The following is an 11440-nucleotide window of genomic DNA, read 5'->3' as shown; positions in this document are numbered from 1 at the left end:
AACTTCCTGGTAGACGGCTGCATTGACCCTGGACCTCAGGAAACAGAGTGGGCCAACACCGGCAGATGACATGGCACCCCACACCATCACTGACGGTGGAAACTTTACACTGGACCTCATGCAACGTGGATTCTGTGCTTCTCCGCTCTTCCGCCAGACTCTGGGTCCTTGATTTCCAAAGGAAATGCAGAACTTGCTTTCATCAGAAAACATAACTTTGGACCACTCAGCATCAGTCCAGTCCTTTTTGTCCTTGGCCCAGGCGAGACGCTTCTTGCGCTGTTTCATGTTCAAGAGTGGCTTGACACACGGAATGCGACACCTGAATCCCATGTCTTTCATGAGTCTCCTCGTGGTGGTTCTTGAAGCGCTGACTCCAGCTGCAGTCCACTCTTTGTGGATCTCCCCCACATTTTTGAATGGGTTTGTCGTCACAATTCTCTGCAGGGTGCGGTTATCCCTAGAGCTTGTACACTTTTTTCTACCACATTTTTTCCGTCCCTTCGCCTGTCTGTTAATGTGCTTGGACACAGAGCTCTGCGAACAGCCAGCTTCTTTAGCAATCACCTTTTGTGTCTTGCCCTCCTTGTGCAAGGTGTCAATGATTGTCTTTTGGACAGCTGTTAAGTCAGAAGTCTTCCCCATGATTGTGGTGCCTTCAAAACAAGACTGAGGGACCTTTTAAAGGCCTTTGCAGGTGTTTTGAGTAAATCAGCTGATTAGAGTGGCAGCAGGTGTCTTCTATATTCAGCCTTTTCAGAATATTCTAATTTTTTGAGATACCAAATTTGGAGTTTTCATTAGTTGTCACTTATGAATATCAAATTTAAATGTAATGAACATTGGAAATACATTGGTCTGTGTGCATTGCATGAATATAATGTACAAGTTTCACGTTTTGAATGGAATTACTGAAATATTTTCAACCTTTTGATGATATTCTAATTTACTGGCCAGCACCTGTATATCTATTCTGGTCTGGAGACTGGACGTGTTTATTACAGCAGAAAACTTCCTCCCACATTTCAATTTTCAAGCCAAGAATGTGTTATTAGTATCTGCTTTTGGGTAAAAGGGTGTAAAAAATAGGACAATGCATGAACATCCACACGCACACACACACACACACACAAACACACACACACGCACACACACACACACACACAAACACACACACACACACACACACACACACACACAGGCATGCGCGTGGCCCCCTCTCTTTCTAGACATTAGTGATGCTGTTTCAGAGCAAGGGGGCACCTCGGGGATTATAATCAGAATTTTCATCTCAGTCAGGGATTAATAGAATAAATTTGCAACCAAGAGAGTGCTGTGTGTGTGTGTGTGTGTGTGTGTGTGTGTACGTGCGTGTGTGCGTGTGTGTGTGTGTGTGTGACACTCAAGCAGCCTGGTGCACAACCTTAATGCATCAGTGTTCAGTATTATTTCCCATTATTTCTAATGTTTAAACACACACACTCCCAGTTGGAGACGTCTGAGTTAGACTCCGTACTTCTGCAGCTCTGGGTGTGTTTCTAAGCCAAACTCCATTTTTTAGTCATCTAGAAACATGAAAGATCTCCTCAGACTGGTTTTAAAAACAGTAAAAACTGTGGAAGCTTTAGTTTCCCTGTCTCCGGTGGGGAATAAAATATCAGCCGCATCAGAATTTATTATTATTATTATTATTATTATTATTATTATTATTAGTCAGTGATAAAATTGTTTGCTGTAATTATGACCAATTCCTTAGTTCTGATACATTAATCTGATCAGTAGAACTGTCGTATACGTCCGTGCGTGTGTGTGTGCGTGTGTGTGTGTGTGTGTGTTTCTGAGGGACTGGTTTTGGAGCGCTTCAGTCTTGGCAGATGAATATATTCCTCTCGTTTTTTCTCCTGTGAGTTTGGACCCAGTCAGGATGAAAGCGGTGGCTCGACGAGATGGAGGGAAAACTGCCTTTAATTATCAGCAATCATCATTAATGTGTTGTATAAATTCTGCGTTTGTGTTGGTGCCCGTCCAGCTGCACTGAGAAGCTCCCGCCTGAAGAGCGGCATTAACCTTTTCAGTTAAAATCCAAACAGCGTTTATCAAATGATGCTGCTGGGTTTTCCGCGGACCGGAGAGCAGATTTCCACGGCTGCTATCCGGTTCCCTCTCCTGTCTGAGCCTACAGCTGTTCCCACCACGACGTTCCCACACACACGCTATTGTAGCAACCAGACGCTGTATTATGATGTAAATCGCTCTAATAACACAGTTTTACTGGTGAGTGTCTGAGAAAGAGAGAGAGAGAGAGAGAGTGTGAGTTCAAACACACACTGCAGAAGCACGAGTTACTAAACCAATCACACCATCCCTCAAAGGTCATAGGTCAATCAAATCTCTACCTAAATACCACACCGCGACCATTTGCTCATACACTCTGGAGCAAACACCAACGTTGAGGATTCTGAGGTGGATCTGAGGTGCAGACGCATGAAGTGTGTTTGTTTCTGTTTCATCTGGAACGGCTCATTTAGAGCAGGCAGCCTGCCACCAAACTACCGCTAATTAAAACGCACCAGGAAGGAAGAAAGCAGCAGAACAAATCATTAGTGGTGTTAGGACACTTTAAATAACCCGCTCTCCGCTCGCCTCCGAGGAGGCTCCACCGGGAAAGGGAAAGCGGGGGGCAGCAAAACTCAGGGAATGTGGTGTGGAGGTAAACTCGGAGAGGGCTCTGAGAGACGAGGAAACCACGCCGAGAGCAGCTTCACACACACACACACACACACACACCAGTCCACGGCATCTCTCTGCTCCGGTAATGTGGTCAGCCCAATGAGCTCACGGCTGACGATGGTGTCGGGTCAAAGGTCGTGTGTGTGCCGGCTCATTTACCTGGGAGGGGCTCCTGTTTGGGACAAATTCCTCTGGGTGACGAGAACCGGTCCTCATCCTCATCTGCCAGCGTGGCCTGGACCCCCACTTCCACCGGCCTGCGACCACGCAGGACTCCCAGGGCGGGGGAGGGGGTGAGGGCCAGACCAGGGGAGGGAGAAGGGGGTTTGTCCAACCCCCTCCCCACTGCGAGACAGGGCGGCCCATGACATCTCTTCCTCTTGTGCTCAATGAAGAGTAGGATGTCCGCTAGGGGGAAGGTGGCCTGGCACTGACCACAGGTCAGCAGGTCCTGCTCCAGAGGGTGGTGGGCATCGTGACCCAGCCGGGCCAGCCGTCCCACGGCCGGGCCAGGGCGGTGCCCATTCAGGCTGCTGCTCCCCTCCGAATGCTCCGAGCAGCGTTCCGACAGCTCTTCCGACGAGACGACGGCCGCAGAGAGAGGCTCGGCTGCTGGGGGGGGGGCAGATGGAGGAGGGAGGAGGGGGAGAACAGAAAGAGAAAATGAGAAGGTGATCGTGCCATCGCTGTAAGATTGTGTTTGTCTTCTCCTCTCCTGTAATTCCAGCCGATTGATATGGTCGTTAGTGGGAAATGATGAGAGGGAAGAAATCTGTCGATGCAGAAGTTCAGAGGGAGAGAAACCAAAGTAAAGGTCAACATGTGGTGCGCACAATGAGGGGGTGAGGAGATGTGCTTGGTAATAACAGACATGCATGTGATACAGAGAGAATGATTACAAAGAATCACACAGAAACAGCAGAAAACCGTCCCCAGAGTCCAAACACACGGCCTGAAGACGACCGTCTCACAACCAATGACAGAGGACCAACCCAAACGCAGCGAACGCTGTGGGGGAGTCGGCCTCGTCTGTCCCTGGTTTGGGTCTTTAATCAGCAGAGGGGTCTGTCACCAGCGTGTCATGGAGGACGCACGTCTCAAACAAGACTTCTCCTCTCCGAGGCGGGAGTCATCTTAATCCGTACGGTGCTGAGACGGGACAGGCTGGTGGACTCCAGCAGGGACCGCATCCTTTACTGGCCCGCTTCTAACGCAAATCTTCCAGTCCAAGGTGACGAGTTTGACTCCAAAGCACGATGACCTTCTTTACTCATCTGCCAATTTCACATTTTAATGAACTTAAGACCACTGAGAGTCAAAAAATAGATTTTAATTTTCCCTGTCTGGGTGATTGGTACCGGTTTAGTCTGATAACGGGTGGGATGTGTCCTGGGTCTGTGGGGGAGGGTGCATGAGGGTGAGACACGCTGGTGGGTGAGACCCTACGATCCTTCATCGTGTCTGCGAAACAGAACAGAACCACCGCGGCCCATCAGAACCCCGACCGTCCCAAATCCCTCACACATGAATTCTCCACATCCACACACGGTGGGCTGATGGGAACTAAACGGGAGAGAGCTCCGTTTACACGGAAGGCTGTCTGAGTCGTCCAGTTGGGACGAAGAGAGGGGATGTCTAAATCCACCAACCGTCACAGTACTCCATCAGCCTTTCCCCCTGCTCACACACACACACACACACACACACACACACACACACACACACACACACACACACACACACACACACATCTGTTCTCAAACACATAATCCCAGGCTCTAGTAGCAATGAGGAAGTGTGTCACAAAATACATTAATTTACACTTTCATTATGATGCTGCTTCCGATTTTTTTTTTTGGGGGGGGGGGGGTCTGCAACTAGAAAAACACCTGGAAGTAAAGATGAAGCAGGAAAACGGAATAATCACGGATCATCCCCCCCACCTCCACCACACACACACACACACACACACACACACACACACACACACACACACACACACACACACACACACACACACACACACACACGCTCTCCTGCATTCTACTCAGTCGCCCGGGCGGACCGGAGCGGCGCGGCGGTGAAACCCAGCAGGCAGGTTTGTGATCATGCTCTGCCTCCTAGCGACGGCCATGATGGCTGCTCTCTCCCTCACGCTCTCATAAACACACACGCGCGCACACACACGCACGCACGCATATATGCACGTTAAAATAATCCAACCCCAAACGAAACTTAGTTCAAAGACTCAGGCTAAAGTCAGGACTTTTTTTTTTTTTTGCAGAAATAAATATATTAAAAAAACGAGTTTCAACATACAATGAAAGCCGTTCTCCGCACAGGGACGGTCTTTTCTACACACACCTGAATAGTTTAGCTCTGATTTTCATCCTGAGATAAAACTCAGAGGAGGCCGGTCCTTAGGAGCGGCTTCATGGAGAGGTGGCAATAAATCCTTCTAGTTTCCTTCATCAATGCAGCTCCAGGTTTCACTTGCCTGTTATTATTATTATTATTATTATTATTATTATTAGTAGTAGTAGTAGTAGTAGTAGTAGTAGTATTACTATTATTATTTTTTTATTAATATTATTTACTGACATAAATCCAGAGACCGTGTTCCGGGGTGGTTGCTCCGAGCTCCATGCAGAGCACGCACTGTCACCGGCTGCTCCGCGCACTGACCGAAGGAGCCGCGGGGCCACCGGGATCCACAGCTGCCGGTTGAACGGTCATTCCGCGGTACGCACAAGTTGATATGGAAAACACACCTAACTTTTACGGTTCTCTCTCCCTCTCTTTCGTGTGTTGTGCGTGTGTGTGTGTGTGCGCGCGCGCGTGTGTGTGTGCGTGTGTGGGGAGGGGGGTTCCGAGCGGCTCTGACGCGCGGAGGGGTCGGACTTTCTCGCCACTCTCTTGGTTGAGTTGACCGCGGGTCCGAGCTGCGGTCCGGTGTCCTGCAGCGCGCCGTTTCCGTTCTCATTGCGATCAATCACAGGGAATCCAGAAAAGACAATTGTTGGATCTTTCAGGTTTACTTACGCGAAAAATCCCGTTTGCTCAGGTGCTGCGGTTTGCCTTGCTTTCGGCGAGACATGGTGGCTGGCGGCGGCGTTCAGCGCGGATCACATCGGGGAGAGCCGGGGTGAAAGAGGAGACTCTGGAGGGGAGAGAAAATGTCTTCATCCAACGCCGTGGACATCCAAGAGAGGAGGAGGAGGACCGGAACCAGAAAAATAAAAGAAAATAAATTAGAAATAATAGAAAGAAAGCGCGGAGGCGAAGACGGATCGCGGGATCGCCGTCATGGCTTTTTTGAGAAAGAAGAGCAGAGAAAAGAGAGAGAGAGAGTGAGGTGGATGGAGAGAGAGAAGGGGAGAGAGATGGAAAAAATGGCAAAAGCCCCCTCCACCCCCCACACCACCCCACCACCCCTCCCCTCCTATCTGTGCAAGTTCAAGTGCACGGACGTGACGTTCCCGGCGAACTTGAGCGTCAGGCGGCGGACGGACACCCGACACAAAAACATGGGCAGGGCCGAGGACCCGAGTGGGAGTGGGAGGGGACGGCCGGGACGCGCAGCTACAACACCAATGGACGATCATTAGAGAGGGGGGCTGGACATGAGAGACAGACCTGGTGGAAGCCAATGGACTCGGAGATGGGGGGGGGGGGGGGGTCTAATGAAAGCAATATGCAGAGAGAACGAGAGGGAGGGGGCATGGGGGATACTGCTGCATGCAGAGTCCAACACACACCGGGTTGTGTGTGGGTGTGTGAGAACAGTCTGCCTCCAACTCACCTGGAGCTGACGCGCGTGCACACGTGCATACCCTGAAGAGATCATAACTGTGCGCGTGCGTGCTGTGAACGGGCAGGTTGAACCAGCAACAGACATGTGGGCGCAGGCTATTTCCTGAGTTATTCTACATTTCGCGCGTTCGGGGCGCGTGTGACCAGTGGGCCGCATTCCAAACATCCGCAGCTCCCTCACCGACTCGTTTGGTCTGATGTGGTGATCTGATCTCAGCTGCTGGAGAGTTTTAGACACTTTCTTTCCTTGCACTGTCAACCGATGAACTTGTTGGGGTCCCCCCCCCCCCCCCCCCCAAACCTCATCTATTCATCTGTTTGTATGTCTGCGTTAAATCCAGAACCACGCACACATTGCGGGAGAGCGAGCGGCCCGAGTAATAACTTTCAGATGTTCCTCAGGATCGAGTAGGGGTGTGCGTGCGCGCGCGTGTGTGCGTGCGTGCTTGTGTGTGGGATGGGGATGGGGGGGGGGGGGGATTGTAAACACGCTTGTAATAAAGGGGGTTTGGTAATATAAGACGCGGGTTTTAAACTGCAGAGGCGCAGCGCAGCCCACTGCGGTTCGCGGACACCCTGCTCCTCTTTTCATTAAACAAGAAACACAGCTGTCAGTGAAAGGCTTCCCGAGATGAGACGGATTCACAGAACAGTTGGAGGAAAAGAACGAAGGATGGAAGAACTGAAAGAGGAGCGGAGAGACTCGCCCGGTGGAGAAGCACCGGCAGCTCCAGCGACTCCAGCCTCGCGAGGGAGCTGCGGCGGCGGATGCGATGTGGAGGACACCTCGGAGACACGGAGTTACGCGAACTGACCGAGGAGGACACACACTTTAAACCGAGGGGGTGTGGAGGGGGGAGACGCCACAGAGAAGAGGGGGGTGATGGGTTTGGGCAGAGAGAGCAGGAGTAAGAGGAGGAGGTTCAGCGTTGAGGTGGCGGTGTGCGGTGTGAGTGTGCGTGTGTGTGTGTGTGTGTGTGTGTGTGTGGGGGGGGGGGGGGGGGGCAGGTTGTATGTCGCCGCGTGGCCTATTAGAGGGGCGGTGTACAGGCTCAAGAGTGCGTGCATGATTGTTCCGCCAGATGGAAGTTCCGACAGACGTGATACAGAAACGTCTCCAGAGGCGCGCTGAACCAGAAGCTGCGGCGTTTGTTTTTAAAACCGAAACTCAGTTTGTCTGGCTTAATACTGCTACTACTATGATAAAAATAATAATACTAATAATACTACTACTACTAATAATAATAATAATAATAATAACCATCATCATCATTATCATCATCATAGTTATTATTATTGTTGTTGTTATTATTACATCATCACAGAACCACGGGTCAGTAGAAGACAAAAGGCAAAAACATCCCACCCCGTTCGATCAGAACCCGCTCCCCAGGTGTTTGTGATATCATGTCCTAGGGTTCGGACCCTCCGAGGCCTTTGGGTTCCGGGCCTCCGGGTTCGGTTTGTGGTTCTGCGCGCTACAGATCTTTACACCTGAAATGTTCTTTGGCGACACAAGACTTCTCATTTTCCTGTACCCCCCCCCCCCCCCCCCCCCAGCAGAATGACTGACAATGTGTCTAACAGAGCGTCCGGGCGTAGAGGCACTATATGTGCACGAGAGGCCGATTATAGGTGCGTGCGTGTGCTCGTGATGTCAAACAAAGCGTAAAGCAGTGATCGGTGGTCCGTACGCCGCGCTCCGCGTGTCCCACTTCCCACTTGCTTCAACCAGAACCCTGACCTCCGGACCGGACCGAACAGGAGGTCCCGACACTTCATGAAACGTGCAGGAGCGACACGTGCCCTCCTCTAGCTGGGAAGCATTTTAATTCATGTGAATTACGCAGGGATGCGGGGTGTCCGGAGTTCAGTACCGCACAGAGACACTCCTCACACACGCGCGCGCGCACACACACAGCGTCTCCAACAAGTCAACATTACATTTTTTCTCAAACGAAGTGCAGGTGAGGCCTCCAGGTACCGGTGTGTGTTCTGGTCACCGACTAACCAACCGCTGCAAACTGAGATGTGGACAAAAACCCAGTGGAACTAAACACGGTTCCGATCAGCGGACCTGGTATTTATTATATGCGGGTATAGGGCTGGGCTCGGTTCTGAACAGATTTTGATTTAAAAAGGTGCGCGAGACTGGCTGATGCGTTTCTGACAACGCATCTAATTTATGGCTGTGTGTGTGTGTGTGTGCGCGCGCGCGCAGCCGCACGGCTCAGACAATTATTTAATCCAAATTTAAATTTAATCTACAAATTTTAAATGTAATCTAAAAAAATTCATTGACTAAAAACAAAAAATCTTAATTGGGGAGATGACGTCATGTTTGTTTGTCTACGAAATGATCACACGCTGGGATTTACGTTCACGAGGCCGTGGTGGCCGACGGAAACGGAACCGGGCATGAATCCGTTCACACACACACACACACACACACACACACACACACACACACACACACACACACACACACACACACACACTCTCTATGTGGATCCACGTGACCGTGTGTCTGAAGTCAGAAAACATGTCAGACCGGTGCCTGAGCAGAACCACGTCTTCTGCAGGACAAAATCCACACCGGGAGACTGGACAGGAACGTGTGCTGGTGGGCGTGTGGACAGGTCTATTTAGACAGGAAGTGGACAGGTGCAGTGAGACAGGAAGTGGACAGGTGTAGTGAGACAGGAAGTGGACAGGTGCAGTGAGACAGGAAGTGGACAGGTGCAGTGAGACAGGAAGTGGACAGGTTCAGTGAGACAGGAAGTGGACAGGTGTAGTGAGACAGGAAGTGGACAGGTGCAGTGAGACAGCAAGTGGACAGGTGTAGTGAGACAGGAAGTGGACAGGTGCAGTGAGACAGGAAGTGGACAGGTGCAGTGAGACAGGAAGTGGACAGGTGTAGTGAGACAGGAAGTGGACAGGTGCAGTGAGACAGCAAGTGGACAGGTGTAGTGAGACAGGAAGTGGACAGGTGTAGTGATCAGATTTGAGTCCAGACTCGGTTCTAAACAGATCAACAGTCCAGCTGAAACTGTAACTCGTGAGTGAACTCATGCAGGACAACAGATCTGGACAATTCCTTTTCATGTCTCCTGACGCGGACTCTAGCGCCCTCCTGTGTCCCCACTACCCCACTACAACGGGACAGAGACGTGAAACCGGCTCTCGGTACCGGCTGGATAGACCGAACCTCGGAGGAATGAGTTAACACTGTTATTATTGTTTCAGTTAAAGTTACAAATTATTTAAATTTCTGCTGAATAACAATAGAAAGTTTCCCTGATAAGAAACAATCCGGTTTTAATCTAATCTAAGGAGATGATCCGAACACAGCGGTGTTATTAAAGATGGTGAACTCAAAAATCTCACCGACCGTTTTAACTCCTGTTTGGGTTCATTCGATTTCAGGTCCGTTTCATTTTATTGTTTTTTTTTTTTATTACAGGTAACAGTGTTGTGTTGTTTAGATGCTCCATCTGCATCACGGGGGTCACAGAAAGAGCCTGGACCCAGTCCGTCCGACCAGAACCCAGAGCCTCGGGAGCTTCAGAGATGACGGCAATAGTTAATGGGTGCGGGGTTCGGTCCGTGCGGGCGGAGAGCGGAGTGTGTCCAGGCGCGCGCGGCACTGGACCGGCAGCTGCGTGACAACACAGGTGTTCACTTGAACCGGCCTGCAGGAGTCCGGGCGTCCCGGTTCCGACAGACCGCTGTTCGGTACAGAACCTGCTCATTTTAACGGACGGCCAGGTGGCCCGCCCTTTCAAAATAAAGTAGGACACATACCTCGGAGTTCAAATACGAACACACCACCTGTTCAGGTGTGATCCCGCCTCTCAAGCAGGTGTTAGACAGAAGAACGCGCTAAAATAAAGAGGCCGCGGCTACGTCATCTTCACGTTCCAGTAAACCAGTTAAAGGGGCGCTTAGCAGCGCTAAACTGGACCAACACCAAGAAGCGTGACCGATTTACAACAATGAACAAAAGACGTTAAATCACGTCAAACAAGACGGCATGAGGATAAAACTGGTTTGGACGTTTGGAACATTTCACGTTGGATGTTTCTGAACTACAAAGGCTCTGAGTTTATTTAAAAAATGACGATCGGAGCTTTTATTTTAATCAGCATTATCACGAGATTGTTCTGACAAGAAGCACATAAACGTTTTCTCCTGAAAAACAAAACGACTTTTATTACCTGCATAAACCCCAAGTGCTACTAGCTATTTTAACTAAGATACAGTAAAAATAAACCTCGAACTTGCAGACAATTTAGAGAAATAATGTTTACAATGCAGAATAAATAATAATAGTAGTAGTAGTAATAATAATAATAATAATAATAATAATAATAATAATAATAATAATATAAAAGTAAACCTGTTACTTAAAGGAAATATTAACTTGAAACATTTTCATTTTATGAAAATGAAGTTTTAATAATAAGACATAGGGACTTAACAGTGAAGGTTGACCAACCATTAAATGGATAATAATAATAATAATAATAATAATAATAATAATAATAATAATAATAATAATAATAATAATAATGTTATTCGTCCGTGGTGAAAAATGACTCGATCTCGATGTTTAACAATCTCATTCTATTACTGCTATTCACCACAAGGGGCCGCTAAGAGGTTGACGTAATTTAACGGTCTTTACACATTGAGCTGATAAGTCAAAGCTTTATGTTTTGTTTCATACAGTGCTCAGCATGAATGAGTACACCCCACTACGTTTGTCAGAAAACTTTTAGTTTCCTTTCAGAATCAACCTCTTCTATGAGATACCAAACTACTTAATACTCCCACTAATGTGGGTCTTTGATTACAAACAAGATTAGTTAATTTTGCACACAAAAAAGTGATTTTA

General features: G+C 49.0%; 1 protein-coding gene across 2 annotated transcripts in view; it reads right to left on the bottom strand.

Moving 5' to 3' along the window:
- The window catches only part of bcl11aa (BCL11 transcription factor A a), a 35095-nt gene extending 28945 nt beyond the window's left edge, over nucleotides 1-6150 (bottom strand). The window contains exons 1-2 of one of the 2 annotated variants that reach the window (XM_070542791.1): nucleotides 5773-6150; nucleotides 2890-3342 (exon numbers count right to left, since the gene is read on the bottom strand). In XM_070542791.1, the coding sequence (XP_070398892.1) occupies nucleotides 2890-3342; nucleotides 5773-5827 (508 nt within the window). In that variant the 5' untranslated portion in view covers nucleotides 5828-6150. The remainder of the gene's footprint in view (nucleotides 1-2889; nucleotides 3343-5772) is intronic. The other variant, XM_070542792.1, reaches the window with a different exon arrangement.
- Between the last annotated feature and the right edge of the window lie 5290 nt (nucleotides 6151-11440).

This window comes from Nothobranchius furzeri, chromosome 12 (assembly GCF_043380555.1).
Source record: "Nothobranchius furzeri strain GRZ-AD chromosome 12, NfurGRZ-RIMD1, whole genome shotgun sequence".
Taxonomy (NCBI): Eukaryota; Metazoa; Chordata; class Actinopteri; order Cyprinodontiformes; family Nothobranchiidae; genus Nothobranchius; species Nothobranchius furzeri.
Note: the sequence above shows the minus strand (reverse complement) of the source record. Positions and strands in the feature narration are given on the sequence as shown.